The 19063-nt window shown below is 38.0% G+C and overlaps 1 protein-coding gene across 2 annotated transcripts in view; it reads left to right on the forward strand.

Moving 5' to 3' along the window:
- ME1 (malic enzyme 1) overlaps positions 1 to 19063 on the forward strand; it is a 174298-nt gene that overhangs the window by 58538 nt on the left and 96697 nt on the right. For both annotated transcript variants that reach the window (XM_074368678.1, XM_045508607.2), the window contains exons 4-5: positions 10153 to 10228; positions 14740 to 14901. In XM_074368678.1, the coding sequence (XP_074224779.1) occupies positions 10153 to 10228; positions 14740 to 14901 (238 nt within the window). The remainder of the gene's footprint in view (positions 1 to 10152; positions 10229 to 14739; positions 14902 to 19063) is intronic.

The raw sequence follows: 19063 nt of genomic DNA on the forward strand, positions 1-19063 counted from the left end.
ACCATCATAGTTGCAGAGACTATCGAGACACGGCTGACAGATCATCCTAGACCAAATCATCTTTCTTATTTGTAAGTTACTGAGACTAGAAATGTTAACTCACTGGTCTCAGGTTTTGTAGCTGTGACTAAAATTCCTGTTCCCATTCAGTGCTCTGCTATCGTATGAAGCCAAAAAGTATGTGTATAGCCCACTCATTAAACTGCTGTGTGCATTAGTTACATAAACTGTGAGATCAACATATATAGCTTTATTGTATTTTAATTCACTAGATAATATTTAATGCCTTTGAAATTGGAGAACTAACTACAACTAAAATTGGAAATGTATAAAGGCCAGAAAAATAACAGAATTAATATATTCTATCAGTATTAATAAATATTGCTAATTTAAAGCACATGGAAATAAAGATCTAAGCTTATTAATGTGTGTACAAATCATTAAAATATGACTTTTATGCCATAGTTTTACCACTTTAGAGATTCATTCCCTGGCAAGGAAAGAGTGTCAAGGCAAGAGAATGTCACAGAAAGGACCATTAGTTCCCAAAAAGTCATCAAATAATCCACATCTCTACACCCTCTTGTCCACTCCACTTCTACCCCTTCTTGTTTGGCAATTGATTTACTCCCCCAATCCTCAGCCCTCCTACTTTGATCATTAGTTCATAGTGTTTCTCTCTTATCATGACGTGTGTTCAGACTGGCTCCAGACCTCTGACCTGTGAATAGGAAGCCCTGACTGCTCATGGCCTGGCCACCTGGCTCTACCTCATCTGCTCTCTCACTGGTCAGCTGGGTGTCGACTCACATGGTTTACAGAGTCATTCGTCCTAGTGATGAGAAGGAGTTTATGTCCTCTAGGAGTGCTCTAGGTCTCATAAGATCAGAGTTTTTGTTCTACTTCTGCCACTAAGCAGCTCTCCAAGCTTGAAAAAGAAATCACTCATCTTCCTTCTCCTCAAAGAGAACTATATTTGCTTTACTTCACTCTTTTCTTAAAGATATGAAATAAAATCTTTTTTTTTTGAAAAAGTCAAATATTATGAAAATTTCAAAGACTAATTATAAACACCCGTATGTCCATCATCTAGAACTGACATTTGTTAACATTGTGTCCCATTTGATTTTTTTAAATTAGCGGTAACATTGACGGCCTCTTTAGCCTCCAGGATTACTCCTATTACCCTCACCCCCTCCTCAAGGCAGTTATTTATTCATTCCCCACTGATGGCGTGAAATCAAACATCTTAAAATATCTATACTAGAGCATTAGATTAGATGAACAGTAAGTTATCATAATACAGTTGTTTTTATTACTCAACCAAGCTGCAAAAAAGAAATTCTTTTTTTCCCCAGTGTATAGTTCTTTTTTCTGTCTAAATGTTCCCGTTTTCTCACATAATATTTTGGGCCATTACCACACTGTATCTGTATTCTATTAAAGGAATGCTTTCTTTGCTTTCTTTTGGAATTCTAAAAATTGAATTGTAGTAAGTTGCATGCTACCACCACTTGTAAGAGTATTGCTAATCATAGTAGTCACTTTTGATTTCTGGAAACTGCAGCCATCTATGCTAAATAGTGCTATGCATTGGTAATTAGGTCATGGAAGTGACAACAGAGCTATTTAGCAATACATGGGTAGTCCTCTTGTATTTTCCCTAACGTCTAGCACTGTGTCATGTCTTTCATAAAATAAGTCTGAATATATGATAAATGATGGAATGAGCACCTGAATTTCTACCAGTGTTGTATTACTTTATAACAAATTAATTACACAACTTAGCTGCTTAACGCAACATCCATTTATTAGCTTGCAGTTCTGAAATCTGGCGTGGTGTGGTTGGTTTTATGTTTTGGATATCACAAGGCTAAAATCAAGGGGTCACCCAGACTGAGTACTTATCTGGGGGGTGTGCAGAAAAATCTACTTCCAACTTAATCTTGGCAGAAGTCAGTTCCTTGCAATGGTAGGACTGAGGTTCCCGTTTCCTTGCTGGCCCTCAGCTGGGGACTGCTCTCAGCTGTTAGAAGTAGCCGTTATTCCTTGCTACTTGGCGTCCTCTAAGTTCTCAGCAGCACTTGGAATCCTTCTCACTTTTTTTTTTATTTAATTTAATTAAAAAAATATTTTCATTATTTTTAAATATATTTTTATTGAAGTATAGTCAGTTTACAATGTGTCAATGTCAGACATAGAAAACAAATTTATGGTTGCCGGGGGAGCTGAAGATTTGCAGATACTGACTACTATATATAAAATAGGTAAACAACACGTTTACACTGTGTAGCACAGGGAACTCTATTCAGTATCTTGTAGTAACCATCTCACGCTCTGAACCTCTGACTTCCCCTTCTGTGACCAGCTGGAGAAATTCTCTGTCACCTTCCACTGGCCCCTCCACCTTCCCTTGAGTCTCTCCCAAACTACAGGTTCTGTCTCATCCTAGTTTTGTTTCTAAGCTCCACCAGAATGAATCCTGAAGCACTTAAACCACCTTATTTACCTTTCTTCAAAGCTGATGTGACCTGTCATTTGTTTATTCTTCCTCAGACCGCATGGCTCTGAAGCTGTCAGTTGTTTTTCTCATTATTTCCTAAGTCCTTTGCCGTCTTGAAAATCGGTTGCTGCCATGTTAACACTAAGATCTCAGATTGCTGATCTCTTAGCCCCAAGTGCTCCAAGTCCTACAACTGGGCATTGGCTCTGGTTCTTGTGTACTTTTCCAGGGGCCTCCCCCATAATGTTTGATTTCTTCCATCTTTTCTTCGACCTTGTCATTTTTAGGGGACCCCCAGAATTGTATACATTGACCACATAGTACCTGAGTGTTCTTTATCCCAGATTTTTTGCTCTAGTGTTTTACCCACCATTGGGTTAGCTAGTGCCATAATCATATCTGAACTGCCTTCCTTTCTCTCTGCTTATTATATTCTGTCACTCCCCGTTTCCTTCTTTTTTTTTTTTTCCTGTAAGAAATGCAGATTTCCTGACTTCAAGAGTTCATAATCTAGTAGAACGGACATATAAGAAAGTGAAAAATTACATGACAATATGGTAAGTTTTATGTTACAGAAAAGCAGCAAGAGTCTGTGGGATTACAGAGACATTCCAGCTCAGCTTGAACGTTGGTCAGGAAACATTTCCAAGAGGCGGTAACACTTGCACTGTCTCCGATAAGCAAGTAGGCGTTGGCCTAGCAAGGAAGAGGGGCTGGAGGGGCTGGAGGGATGCCTAAATGGATCCTTAAAAGACCATCCAGAGTTGGAAGCTAGATAGTTCTCAGGCTGAACGGTTGATCAGATGCCAAGAGCAAGGATGGGACCGAAAATGAGAGCTAAAGCCAAAAGATCAGATATTCAGCAGGAGCTGAGGCAGAGTGAGCCTTGACAATGAGGAGGAGCAAAGCAGAGTCCATAGACCTTCCCCGTGCATGAGAGCGAAAAAGAGAACTCTTTCTGAGCCTGGGGAGTGCCAGCATTCAAGGGTTAAGGAGAAACAGGAGCCTGTAAATGTGACCAGGAAGTGGGCAAAGAGTCACAGCATGAGGACAAACTGGGCTCGAGGACGGAGATCCTGACACGTTATTCAACGATGAATCAGGAATAATGAAAGGAAGTTTATAGATGGATAGCTAGAAAGGGAAAGTCTCTATTTTGTCTTTGGAGTAAAAGACTGTGTGTGAATCTGATGAGAGGGTAGAAGAGATGGAGAAATAGGAAGTAGCTCTCTTTGAGAGTCAAAGAACAGGCAATAGAAGGTCTGGAGGGAGTCGTGGTGCCTTGTGAGGACCTCCCTGACGCTGGAGAGGCCACGAGTGTTTGATGGATCTAACGCACGTGGTTGAGTGCCTGTGTCCAGCGTCGTTCTGCAGTAGGGCCTGAGGAAGAGAGAAGGCAGATGGATTGATTTATTTAGATTTGGGGGTTTTCTGCAAGGGTGTGATGGAAAGAGAAAAACGCAAGGGAGTTAAGAATGGTTGGCAGAATGGATAAAATCTAACTGAATACAGAAGGAAGTTCAATCAGGATAGACTGATAATTTGGAGGGAAAAAAAATAAAAGCAGGTGCCAAAAGTCAGGAGACATTCACGAGGTCAAAGTGTGGTATGTGGAAAAGTATGACGTGGGTCATTAGATCCTCACGTCACAGACTAGACTAAAATCTTAGATGGGTTTAAAGAACTGGGTCAAACCTAGGAAAAAAAAGAGAGACATGATTGATGAGGAAGGACTTTGTATACTTAAAAGAAAGGTTAAGAAATCTGAAAGGAGAAACATCAGTTTGTTTTACTATATATAAATGGAAAACAACAACAAACAGAAAGTGAGAGAGAAAATCAGGAAACAAATTTCTACAAGAATGCTAAGCAAAGGGACAAAAACCCTTAATCTGTAAAGATGGGATCTAGGTTGGTACTTCTTCAGCAGCCGTGGGTGATGATAGCTTCTTTTTGCACGTCCAGCACCAGTTTCCTCAAGTTCCTCAGAGGTAACAGCAGCCGTCAGGCTGCACCCTCTCTCTGCTTCATGCTCCTTCCGTCTCTGGATTAAAAGGGTTGGGGACCCAGCCTGGTGTGTTGGAGCCTGGGCAGGAGCCAGAACACCTGCCTAGGAGGGCAGCCTGATTCAGGTGTGAGAGCCGAGCAAGGTGAAGGGAGGACCTGGGTGGGAGGATGGTCCAGCGCTAGGTGTCAGGGCCCCAGCGGGGTGAGGCGGGCATCCATGTAGGAAGCTAGCCCCCTACTTGAGAAATTGGGGCCTTAGCAGAGTGCGTGGGGTGTGTATGTGGGAAGAGAACAAGATTGGTGTCATGCAGGAGGACTGATCAAGTAAGTAAATATATTAGGCATAATGGGAGCTTGGTTTCTCACTAGTGGAGAAAATTATTATAAATATGAAAACTGAGAACAGTAGAAAGAACCCTGCGGTGGTGTTGGAATTGGAGGTATTAGTGTGAATTTCTGGTTTTCAATGTATAGGTAGAAAATGGATTAGCTATAGAAATACATACATAGAACTAGATGTGTGTGTATATGTATGTATGTATGTATATATACACATACATGTAAAAAGTATGTGTGTACACACATCTGTTCTCTATTTCTGTCCTCTGAGTTGGCTTGGGAGCAGTGTCACCACTGTAACAACGAGCACACCTAGCACTCCAGATCTAAATGCCATTCTCTGCCAGAAGGAACCAGATCTCCTTAGAGAAATGGTTGATTCCAGGGCTGGGCCAGGATAAGCAAAAGATGAGCTTAGAACATCTTGTACCAGAAAGTAAGGAAGTGCTCAAAGAATGATTGGGGACGTGTCAAAGGGATGGAGAAGCCAGCTCGAAGGGGCTCCCATTGGCCAAATTTGGGACATGAATTTTAAGCATCAAATAGTGTTTGCAACAGATGAGAATCCACTGACTGAAATAATAAACATGAGCCCACATTGATATGAAATAAATTTAAACTTGAATGGAGAAACAGAATATTTACAGAGTTTTGAAGAATCTTCCCTTAAAATACTTGTTAATTACAAAGGGGAAAAAAAAAGACTATCTTGCAGTGAAGAAGCCTGTGATCAAAGTGAACACGGGACAAAGAGGGAAGTTGATAGGATGCCATGAGAAGAAGCCAGCTTCACTTCTGTCACCTTCCTGCAAAAGATGTACAGTCTGAAGCTAATCGTGAGGAAACAGCACACAAGCCCAAGTTGAGGGACAGTCTACAAACACACTGACTTGTAACTTCAAAAGTATTAAGGTCATGAAAGTCAAGGAAAGACTGAGGAAATGTTTCAGGTTGAGGAGGACCAAAGAAACATGACAGCTAAATACAACGCAGGATTTTGAACTGGACTCTTGTTTTGAAGGACATCATTGGAATGAATGGTGAAATGTGAGTGGTGTCTGAGGATTAGATGGTAGTAAGGTGTCAATATTAATTTTCTGATTATAATTATATAGGATAATTTTTTTTATTGCACTAGAATTTTTGGTAATGATAAGGCATCAGGTTGGCTACTTAACTCTCAGATAGTTCAGGAGAAAACAATTCTTTGTAATATACTTAGAAGAATTCTTTTAAGCATTTACTGAAGGATATACTAATATTGATATTTGTAACATTGTCTTCCCTTGACTTCCTGGCTTCAGAAACACTGGTTGTCCTATCTGTTAGGTTGTTTTTTTCTTGAGGACTCTTGTTAATCATCCTGTTCTTCGATAGTGGGTATTAATTTGTAGTGCTTTCCCCTTAACCTTCTTTTCTTTCTCCTCTTCTACTCTTTTTTTAATTGAAGTATAGACACTCTGTGTTGTTGCATCAGTTTCTGGTGTACAGCATTTCTGCTCCTTTCAACTCTAGGCATGTGACTCCTACCTCTGCGTCTTTACCCTAGGTCTCTCCTGATCTTTAGACTTACGTTCTGCCTGAACTAAGCTCTCTTTAGTAGGTGTCTTTCCTCATCATCTCAGCCCAGATCTGCTGGTATAACCCAACTTTAGGTTAACTCCCAGGGCTTGCTAATGTATACTTAAATTTTATGCAAAATATGGGGTCTGATTTTCTTCAGCTTCTGTAATACAAGAGAAGATTATTATAGAAAATTTTAGCATTGCTGCCTCCCCTACTGGGTCAGGAGCAGGGTCATGAACCCATTTCCTTGAGAAAATAGAAGTCTGGTAAAAACAGAAAGTTGCATGTTAGAAAATGAACTCTATTTTGATATGAAATAAATTTCACTAGGGATGTTATCTGAGACAACATGAAATAAGAATATTATCTCATCTAACATCTATTTTGAGAGTGAAATATATATACAGTGTCAGAGGTTATGAGAAAAGTTTGAACTCAGTATATGAGAAAATGATCTACTGGGACATTTAAAAATGTCCCAGTTCTAACATGTAATAGACACAAAAGCATGAGGATTTTAATTGGCATGTTTAGTATACTTTGAATAAAGATTAAATATTTTAAACCAATTGATCAACAAGAACATGGGCCAAGAAAAGTTGTTTATTAATAAATTCCATTCATTTAAAAATATCATTGACAAATAACTTTCTTGGCTAAACTGTTCATTTTATATATACATACATATACATATATATATATTTGAGAATTAATGTTTCATGTCCAATTCTACACCAGGAAGCATGAGTCATTCCTGTGCTGAAACACTTGGATATCGTTAGATTTCTGGTCAAGGAAAGATTCCAGGAAGTATTACAAATTATCCTATCAAAATGCTTGACTTTGGTGGAACATGACAGATTGTTCATTTACTGAGTTCTCCCCAAATGTAAGCACTTTTGCCACAAATGAATGTCTGCTCAGTGCAAGAGACTACCGGTGACCAAATGGCTCTCCACTGAAGTAGTACTCAACTGTTTGTGTGGTAAACTTCGACATTTAATTGATGCAGATTTTAATACATTCATTGTCTCTCTCATTTAAAAAAAAATGATCCTGTTTCCTGAGACCACTGTTACTTGGAGAACTTTGGCTAACTAACAAGTTCCCAAGAACATTACTTAATGGTATATTGCCAAGAACCTCTTAGAATAATTTAGCCAAATTGCTGTCTTTAGAAAGTCCAAATATATTTCATTTAAGTTTGACAGTTATTTATTGAGATCTTGTTAATTGCACAGTTGGATATGACAGGGATCCAAAAGAAATATACAACTTATAAAGAGCTTATAATTATTTTGGAGAAACAAAATAAATTCATATTAAACAGCAAAAAAAAACCCCCAGGAAGTGGTGCAGTTTAGGGCCAGCTTGGTAAATTAGTGTTTTTGTTGAGTCAGACCGTTGTCAGTAATCTGCCTGTGGCACTTACTATCATAATATAATTTTTGGTCACTTAATAAGTCAGTGTAAGCCTGGGTTTATTTCATGCTTTCTGTACTTAATTTTTTTTTGACTCCAGAAGCCTTATTTTTTCAGCCCTGAAGTCAGCACATACTGTTGGACACATAGCCTGTGTTACACAGTTAGAGGCATCAGGCCTACAAATGTGGCAAATAGAGAGTCTCTGCACTTAAGGAACTTGCTGCTTTGTGTCCGTGCGTCCTGGGGCTGGTGGCAGGGAGGAGACAGACAGCAGACCTATGAGAAAATAACTAAGATGATTTCGGATACTTGTAAGTATCAGGAAGATGGTTAGGTGTTTGCACAGCTGTAATCAGAGAAGGCCTTTCGGAGGAACTTAGGTGTGGGTTGAGGCCTGAGTGATGAGAGAATTAAGTGCATAGTTAGATGTACAGTTTGGGGCTCAAGGGAGGGGTCAAGGTTGAAGATAGAACTCTGAGAATCTTCATTGCACACCTAACACTGAAAGGCACGTCAAACATAGTTGAGATGTCAAGTATGGTGAGAGTTGAGAGTTGACCTTCGCCTTTAATCAGATGTCAGTCATCGGTGCCTTTGTTGTTTTGCGGAGAAGTGAGGGGAAAATGCCTGTTTAGTAGAATGAAGGGAGAACAGGAGGTAAGGATACAAAGGCAATAAGAAGACCCAAGTCTTCCGAGGGTTTTGCTCTGAAGGAGAGAGGGTAGAAGGGTGGTTGCTGTAAACAGTTCTTTAAGCTGTCCCCTTGTACGTGTGTGGTTCTCTGCACTCGAGTCATATTTCAAAATACTAAAGCAAACCTTTTAAGTGAGGTTAAGAGGTTTACAAGTTTTTTATTTTAATTTGTGAAATTGTGTTAGGCTTTCATGGGAAATGGGGGAGCAGTCGGGGAGCAGTGTTAAAGACGACAGTTGACGGTCTAAATAACAGAATTGCTGGCAGCTGAGACCACAGATCAAAGAATCAAGTGAAACCGAACAAAAGACTCATGTGCCTGCTTGCCTGGGGCACAGAAAGCCGGACTTTGCCAGCGGGAGTTTGCAGCTAAGGAAGGGTTTCTTGCAGGGTGCCAAGAAATGGAGTAGGAGACAAGCCCCAGATCCACTCCTGCTTGGTCCTTGAGTTAAGGGTGTTTTTTCAAAAGGGGAAGAACAAAGAGGCTGGGGTTAATCGCCCTCCTGTGACGTTTCCGAGATTCAGGATGTATCTGGTTTAGGATTCTCTGGCCAGGTGCCCCATGCCTTGGGGGTCTGTTAGCCCGTCTTGCCCTGGAGAAACAACCTGAGTTTGTTTGTTAGTAATGATATCCTTAAGAGCAGTTTTAGTGCATCAACCAGGTTATCGACAACAGCAGTGTTAGTGTGTTAGCAGTGTCATCAGAGCATCCATTTTTGTCAGCTGACCCCGGTTGATTGGTGTTCTGGGAGCACAGGATTGAGGTCAGAGGGCACAAGAAAGAGAATGAAGTTTTGGATAGAGAGATGAATCATAGACTCAGTAAGGGAACTTGGTTTTGTGGGGACTCGGTTTCAGGGTTTCACAAGTCAGTCCTGGAAGGACTGCCCGGCTCACATCCCATCACTTCAGCCCTGAAAATGCCTGTCCACACGCGCTTCATGCTGTTTTTCAAAGTGCTTTTCTGCGTATTATCTTATTTAGTGAAGACTGTAAATGAATATGAGCGGAAATGATAATGTTATCTAAATTCTCTGTGTATGAAAGTAGTGAATGTTTCTTTAGTTAAAAAATATTACTTGTTACGATCGCTGTCCAGCTGGTCCGTCCCTCAGTTCACTTCTGTGGGAGGAAAGGAAGGCATGATAGAGGAGTTACTGAGTCGCCGAATATATGAATTTAAAGACTTGGCACTGGGAATCTCTAAAGCAGAGTTTTGAGAAATTTGCCTTATTTTACAAACGGTTTTTGATTACCTGTTTTTATTGCATGCTCTGTGTACCTAATTCAGGAGTCAGTAAAGTATGGACCAAGGGCCAATCTAGTCAGCTGCCTGTATTTGTAAATAAGGTTTTATTGGCACACAGCCACACCCCCTGAAAATATTTAAGAATATGTAATAAAAGTATGAACCTACCTGTACTGTAGATGTTAATGTATGGTTTAAAATAATGTTTTCCTTACTTCTAAGTGTCCTGTCCCTTATTGTTTAAGGAAATAATTTTCACTAGTTTGATAAAGATAGAGATATAGTAAGTGGGTTTGAATATTTTTTTAAATGTCCATGATAGGTTGACACATCTGCAGTGAGTTAAAATGACTTCTTTTTTTCCTGACAGAGGTCTCTTTATTAGCATCCACGATCGAGGGCACATTGCTTCAGTCCTTAATGCATGGCCAGAGGATGTCATTAAGGTAAGTTAGTTACCACCCTTTCCACTGTGGCAAATCTGTCCTGTTTCGTAGCATATGGACACGTCTCATGAGCTGTGAATGCTCATGACACGAGCATTCACAGCTTTTCTAGTGAGTCACCTAATTTATATGCCTTTGATTTTGACGTAGTGGATAAATTTTATTCTGAGACCATTTAGAGACTGTTTTCCCATTATTTCTATCAAATTTCTTAGTATATCTTTATTCATTATAAGTGATGTAGATATTGAAAAATGTTGAAGTGGTGTCTGAATTTCTTTAAGCAAACTCCTTTTTCATACCTTCTGTGTGTAATCATCCACTAAGAGGAATCAAGGCAACTGAGAAAAAAAAATCTGTTCATTCATTTCCTTTGTCATGGTGATGAAATTCCTCGCCCGATCTCCCTCTGGGAGTGAGCTAACGTAAACAAAATAACAATAGTATTGATGTTTGGTAGCTTTCTGAGTGAGACACTTTACCTGGATTAACTCATGCAGTGTCATGATAATTCCATGAGGAAAGGAAGGCACAGATCGGGTACATGGTGGTGCACAGTGGTAGTGGTGGTGGGAACTGAGTGCCGGCCTCCCAGCCCTCGCTCTCCAGTGTGGCGCTCGTGGTACCACCTTCCTGGTCTAGGGAACGTGAGATGTACTTACAACCTACCTCCTTGGCTCCCTTTTTCCTCTCTGTGGTATCTGGTGCCAAGCAACTTTGTGGTATCTTCAAGGACTAAGATTGAATAAAGTTATGCCTTTTTTGTGATACAAGGCACTTCAGCTCTGGTTCTGACATATGACGTCCCTTAATCATCTTTCCTGTTGAGCAGCTGTGGCTTGAACTGATGCAATCTGCTCTTTAAGGTTCACGCTAGGTAAACTTGTAAAACAACATGTTGTCCACTGTTCCCAGTCTTCCCAGCTATTTCACTCTCCCCACCTAAGTTGCTCCCTCACCGTTTCTCCCACCAAGTAGACAGCATTGTCCACAGACCCTTTTCTTAGGAACTACCCTAAGGATGTGTAAATTCTGTGAAGTATGAATGTCTGATTCTCTAAGTGGAAGGGTACTTACTTTTTTTTTAACCAGGACTCTAGAGATGATTTGAAGCATGAGTCAATATAGGAAATAGTTCTGGGGTGGAAAGGTCTTAACTAATATCTCTCCAATCCTAACAGCTGGGCAGTAAGCAATCATCTTGCTTCATGTTCTTGCTACTAGCGATTTCTGAATATTTCACTTCATTGATAGTCTGCCTTTATCCTTTTAACTCCTATTATGGGCCCCTCACTGAATTTTTTTCTTAAATGGAAGCACTGGGGATTGAACCCAGGACCTTGTGCATGCTAAGCATGCCTCCTACCACCGAGCTATATCCACCCCCCTCTCCCTGTTAGTCTTGATCCTAACTATACCTACTGTCATTTAAAAAGTCTAGCACAGTGCCTGGTACATAGTAGGCACTTAATAAATTGCAGCTGTTTGTTGTAATAGGCAATTGAAGAGTGAGATATGTAGTTGATAGCACATATGAAACAAAGGCAATCGATTATGAGACAATATGTAATTTAACTGTCTGTATAAATTAGAAGTGCCATATTCATTCATTCAGAGACGGCTGGAAAAGTTAAGAAATTATTCTAGCAAAGTTGGAACTTAAATCTAGCCTTTGATATTAGAAGGGGAAGAATATACTGCCCTAAGAATGAAGCATATGAATGAATGTAGGTATTAAGTTCGAGAAGAGAATGATGTGTTCTTGTGCAATTGGAACTTAATTATGATACAGAAAACCTCCAACTGCTCTATTTTTCTTAAGCAGGAGATAAAGCAGATAAAAACAAAAGCAAGGGAATATTAATTTGGTGATAAACTGTATATATAACACCTTTTTTTGAATTTCAGAGGATACCTTCACTATTAAAACCTACTCTTTAATTTTGAAATGTTTATGAATTAAATAGTATAAATGTATATTTGTAATGAGGCGAAAAGTGAGCTAAAATAGCAAATTCATCAAAACAGAGCTTAAAGATTGCTCAAACAACTGCCACCTCTATAAATATGCATGGTATTATTTATATAATTTAACAGCTTAAGATGAGAGAATTGCTTAGGGAATAGAAAGTATGAAAAAACAGAAAAGAATAATGGTTTCCTTTGACTTTGTATTCAAGACATATATTTAGTTTAACTTAAAAATATTATCAAAAATAAATGAAAATGCTGTTATTTTAAATGCCTCTTTCAAAAAATCAGAAACAGATGAAAATGATAAGTAACAACTCTTTGGGTTTAAATATCTTTAAGGAAACCTGGAAAGCATTACATAAATTATTCAGATCATAACTAAGTTATATGACAATGTTGTTCTCCTTATAAAATATCTTAGAAAAATATTTAAAAGTCTGTGTGGGCCAACTGGACTTTACTTGTTTAAGGAACACATTCATAAAAGTATACATTATCAGTGTTATATGAAAGTGCCTCTATTTGTGATAGTACAATCAATAAAATCATTATATATTACACATTTGGACTTTGAAAATTTGGCTTGAATTTAAAAAGCAGGGGAGGGCGGAAGCTCAGTGGTGGAGTGCGTGCCGAGGTCCTGGGTTCAATCCCCAGTACCTCCCGATAGATAGATAAATTTACCTACCCCCTCTGAAAAAAGAACAGTAATAATAATAATAATAATAATAATAATAATAATAATAATAATAATAATAATAATAATAATAATAATAAAAAACCACAGCTATAGTCTTCTGCAGTATTTATCTTTCTTAAACTAACTCAGTGGTATCAAGTTTCCTTCTTCAAAGCAACCAAACATATTGACCCTTTGCAATTAGACATGGAAAATTTGACAAAGGTCAGCTTTATGGAAAATGCAAAAATAATTTTAATCCATCTCTCAGATGTATTTACTTTTAAGGCAGTTCTTTAAGAGCTGCATAATATAAGTGAATGGAAAATTAAATGAAAAGACCTCAAAAATACTTTCAATGTGTCCTGCAGTGTAGTATGGTAGCAAAACACCGCACTAGGAGTTAGCACACCCAGGGTCTGGTTCTTTGATATTAACCAGGTAAATCACTTGAGGTAAATTATTTCAGTTCTCGAATCTTCAGTTTCCTAATCTATAAGAGGGATAGACTGAATGTACTCTAAATTCCCCTTTACTTCTAAAGTGCCATGACTTTGTACATTAGTCCTTATGATAATAATAGTATTAATACCTACAATTTTTGAGAATTTGTAATGTACCACATACTGTGGTAAGTCCTTTGTGTATCATGATTTCAGTTTATTGAATCATAGGTTTATTCAGTTAACTAATGTTTATTGATTGTTTACTGTGTGCCAAATGCTGTGCTAGGTGTTGGTGGAAAGTAGTGAGCAAAACAGAGTCAGTTCCTAATTTTTTGCAGCTACTCTGAAAAATACCTTTATTATTCCCATTGTTATAAATAAGAAACAGAAACTTTAATTCTTCAGTTTATCCAAGGTCGAACAACAGACACTTTTTTCAAGGCTGTATGGATATAAGGGTAGCAGTTTATAGAAAATCTGATAAATTTCATTTCACAAGATTGGTTCTACTTAAATTCATGTAATGGCCATGAATCACAGAATAAAAGTGATAGGTGCATTCATTTCAGTAAAGATATCAGATTTCTTAGAATTAAAATCCTCACATGGTTAAAATGTATGCTTCATAGACATTCATGATGATTAGAAACAAATTAAGCACAATTCATTAAGTCTACTGGAAGGTTTTCAGGTAAGAGTTGTAGCAGACCATGCTTGGCATATTTCAAAGATGGTAGAACAATATCCAATGGTTATAGGAGTTAAAGAGGGTGGATCAACCTCGTGAAATTAGGAGGATGCATAAAGTAAAGATCAGATGATTGTGGACCAATGAGCAATTACGCATTCTTTAGCCATGGGCACTCCTGTAATTGTGCTCAAAGTGGATGTGCCTAATTTCAAACCTGTTCTAGGTTTCACTCTGGTTCCCAGTTTGAACTCTTATTTACCTGTATTCTTCCCTCTTGCACTTCTTGATTAAAGACTGAGTTGTTTGGGTTGTTTGAATCTTTATGTATGTACCTTCTCTTCTTTTTTCAATAAATAAATTAATCATACATGTATTTAAAATACATATGTCAAATTTATTTAGTCTCCCCACTCTTCTACACTTATGATCATATAATTTTTTTCATGTGTATTCAATTTATGGTTTTTAAAAAATTTTTTATTTTGGGGGGGTAATTGGGTTTATTTATTTATTCATTTATTTAAATGGAGGTACTGAGGATTGAACCCATGACCTCGTGCACACTAAGCATGCACTCTGCCACTGAGCTATACCCTCCCCTCCAATTTATGTTTTTTGACAGCTTAGTATTTCAATGCAGAAGTATTAACTTCAGAAAATAGGAACTCTGCCCCAGGATTTGCAAACTTCTATTAATAGATACTTTTTCTTTTTCTTCGAGGCTATTGTGGTGACTGATGGAGAGCGTATTCTTGGCTTGGGAGACCTTGGCTGTAATGGAATGGGCATCCCTGTGGGTAAACTGGCTCTGTACACAGCTTGTGGAGGGGTGAATCCCCAAGAATGTCTGCCTGTCATGCTGGATGTGGGAACAGAAAATGAGGTAAACAATTTAAGTCTGTCACACAGCTATACACCTTAAAAAATAGTACCAATGAATGCATTGAGATTATTTTAGGAACTGCATGGAATTCACCTTTTTTTCTGTTCGGTTCTTTCTCTCTCCTCAAACCCATCCCCCAACTCTTATAAGAAAATTGTTCTCTTTTCTTTTTTCTCTCTCCTAGTCTATAATATGATTAGTCTTTTACCAGCTTCTTTAGTGTTTTATTACCCTTTGATGAGCACTTACACTATTATTCTATGGAGTCTTTGTTTTATTTTAGGATATCATAGTTACTTTTGAAAAAACTATTTTTATACTAGGCAGGAACTAATCCCAAAGAATTAAGTTTAATCATTCTGAAATCTTGTTCTTAAAGTTTGTATTGAATCTGAGGTAGATGGTTTGAAGTTTAGCATTTCTCTTCCCTGCATCAATATTTTAGAATCTTGAAGTTATATATTAAGTAGTATACATTTTTTGCTTATCCTTAATTGCTAATATTTGGATTAGTTATGGGTGATAGATACTAGAATTTATGGTGTCTCACGTCAGTGTGGTGTCTCACATCAGTGTGGTGTCTCACATTGACTTGTAGATGTTGAACCATACTTTGCATTCCTGTGATAAATCCCACTTGATCATGTTTCATCCTTTTAATATGTTGTTGAATTTGTTTCACTTATATTTACTTTAGGAGTTTTGCTTCTATGTTCATCAGTGATATTGGCCTGTAATTTTCTTTTTTGTGTGACATCTTTGTCTGGTTTTTACATCATTGTGATAGTGGCCTTGTAGAATGAGTTTGGAAGGATTCCTTTCTCTTCAAGTTTTTGAAATAGTTTGAGAGGGATAGGTGTTGACTCTTTTTAAAATATTTTTAGAATTTTCCTGTGAAGCCTTGTGGTCCTGGACTTTCTTTTGTTGGGAGTATGTTTTATTATTGATTCAATTTCATTACTTATAATAAATCTGTTCATATTTTGTATTCCTTCCTAATTCAGTCTTAGGAGATGAAAATTTCTAGTAATTTATCCATTTCTAATAGGTTGTCAGTTTTATTGCTGTATGATTGGTCACAGTAATCTCTTACGATCCTTTGTATTTTTATGGTGTGTGTGTAACTCCTCTTTTTTTCATTTCTGATTTTGTTGATTTGGGCTCTCCCTTTTTTCTTGTTGAGTTGTGGTAAAGGTTTATCAATTTTATTTATCTTTTCAAAGAACCAGCTTTTAGTTTCATTGACCTTTTCTTTCTTTTTTTTAGTCTCTATTTCATTTATTTCTACTCTGATTTTTATGATTGCTTTCCTTCTACTAACTTTGGATTTTCTTTCTTTATTTTTCTAGCTCCTTTCTGGATATAAACTTCCCTGTTAGAACTGTTTGCTGCATCCCATTGATTTTGGATCATTGTGTTTTTGTTTTCATTTGTCTTGATATATTTTTTGATTTCCTCAGTGATCCATTGGTTGTTTAATTTCATATTGTTTAGCTTCCATGTTTTTGTGGGTTTTTGGCAGTTTTTTTCTTACTTATTTTTAGTCTCATAGCATTGTGTTCAAAAAATATGCTTGATATGACTTTAGTTTTCTTAAATTTACTGAGGCTTGTTTTGTGGCCTAGCGTGTGATCTGTCATGGAGAACATTCCATGTTCATTTGAAAGAATGTGCATTCTGCTGTTTGGGGAGTGGAAAGTTTTATGTATCTATTAAGTCCATGTGGTCTAATGTGTCATTTAAGTCCAGTGTTTCCTTACTGCTTTCTGTGTAGATGATCTGTCCATTGATGTAAGTGGGGTATTAAAAGTGCCCTACTATTATTGTATTACTGTCAGTTTCTCCCTTTCTGTTGTTAATATTTGCTTTATGTATTTAGGTGCCCCTATGTTGGGTCATATACATTTTTAATTGATCTATCTTCATCTTGGATTGATCCCTTTATTATGATGTAATGTCCTTCTTTGTGTTTTATTACAGTCTTTGTTTTAAAATCTATGTTGTCTTACATAACTGTTGCTACCCCAGCTTTTTCATGAAATGACTCTTTCCATCCCATCCCTTACAGTCTGTCTCTGTCTTCAGATCTGTAGTGAGTCTCTTTCTCGCAGAATATATATGAGTCTTGTTTCTTTTTCTTTCTTTTTTAGTTTTTGTTTGTTTGTTTGTTTGTTGATCTATTCAGCCACTCTGTGTCTTTAACTGGAGCATTTAATCTGTGTACACTGACAATAATTGTTGATAGGTGTGTACTTATTGGCATTTTAAAAATTGTTTTTTGGTGGTTTTTGTAGTTTTCTCTGTTCCTTTCTTTTTCTTTTTCTCTCTTGCCTTGTGATTTGATGACTGTCTTTAAAGTTATGTTTGGATTCCTTTCTTTTTATGTTTTGTGCATCTACTATACTTTTCTTAATTTGTGGTTTTATGAGGTTCATATATAGCAACCTATACATAAATAGGTATCTGTTTTAAGATGATGATCTCTTAAGGTCGAATGTGTAACAGTCCTACATTTTTACTCACCCCTACCTCCACGATTTATGTCTTTGATGTCATATTTTACATCTTTATTGTGTGTATTCCTTACCCACTTATGTTAGATACAGATGCTTTTTACTACTTTTTTTCTTTTAATCTTCCTACTAGCTGTATAGGTAGTTGGTCCATTACCTTTACTGTGTTTGCCTTTACCAATGAGAGTTTTCCTTTCATAATTTTTGTATTTCTAGTTGCGGCTTTTTCTTTTTCACTTAGAGAAGTCCCTTTAACGTTTCTTGTATAGCTGGTTTAGTAGTGCTCAACTCTTTAGCTTTTTCTTGTCTGTAAAACTCTTTTTATCTCTCCTTCAAGTCTGAATGATAATTTTGCCAAGTAGTGTATGCTTGGTTGTAGGTTTTTTCCTTTTATCACTTTGAACATATTGTTTCACTCCCTGTGGCCTGTAAAGTGTCTACCAGAAAGTCAGCGATAGCCTTATGGGAGTTCCCTTGTACACAGCTAGTTCCTTTTCTCTTGCTGCTTTTAGGATTCTCTCTTTATCTTTAATTTTTGCCAGTTTAATTATAATGTGCCTTGGTGTGGACCTCTTTGAATTCACCTCCTTTGGGACTCTCTGTGCTCCTTGGACCTGGATGTCTGTTTTCTTCCCCAGGTGATGAAAGTGCTCAGCTATTATTTCTTCAAACAAATTCTCTGCCCCTTTCTCTCTCTTCTTTTGGGACCCCTATAGTGTGAAGGTTTGTATGCTTGATGTTGCTTCTGAGAATTCTTAAAGTCCTCATTTTTTTTCAATTCTTTTTTCTTTTTTCTGTTCAGCTTGGTTGATTTCCACAGCTCTCTTTTCTAGGTTACCAGTCCATTCCTCTTTAATATCTAATCTACTGTTGATTCATTCTAGTGTATTTTTATTTCAGTTATTGTATTTTTCAACTCTGTTTGGTTCTTCTTTATATTTTTATATTTTCTAACTTTGTTGAAATTCTCACTGCGTTCATCTATTTATCTACCAAATTCAGAGGGCATATTTATGATCATCACCTTGAAATATTTTGGGGGTATATTGCTTATCTCCAGTTTATTTAGTTCTTTTTCTGATGTTATGTCTTGTTCCTTCATTTGAAACATATTCTTCTGTTTCCTCATTTTTCCTAATTTGCTGTGTTTATGTCTATGTGGTAAGCAGGCCGGTTATGTTTCCCAGTGTTGGAGAAGTGGCCCTATGTAGGAGATGTCCTGTGGGGCCCAGCAGCACTCTCCTCTCTGGTCTCCAGGACTGTATATTCTAGGCGTGCCCTCTTTGTGGGCTGGGTGCATCCTCCTGGTTTGGCAAGGCCAGCTACTGTGGGTGCACTGGTAGGCAGGGCTGGCTAATTGTGAGGCTGTGCCTCGTGAGGTGGCTGTGGGCCTGATGAAGGGGAGGGTAGGCTTCCTGGGTGTTTGGCTGTGCAACCTGGTGGGGTACGGGACTGCTGCTGGTCTGTTGGTGGGCAAGGCTGGGTTCCTGTGTGGCTGTCTGTGCAGCTGGGGGTCCTGGGGCCAGTGTTGACCTGCTGGAGTGCACGGCCTGGCCCACGGTGCTAATAGGCTAGAGGGAAGTTTCCAAAATGGCACTTGCCAGAGCCAGTGTTATCATAGTAGAATGGGTTCCCCAAAATGCTGTTGC

The sequence above is a fragment of the Camelus bactrianus genome, chromosome 8 (genome assembly GCF_048773025.1).
Source record: "Camelus bactrianus isolate YW-2024 breed Bactrian camel chromosome 8, ASM4877302v1, whole genome shotgun sequence".
NCBI lineage: Eukaryota > Metazoa > Chordata > Mammalia > Artiodactyla > Camelidae > Camelus > Camelus bactrianus.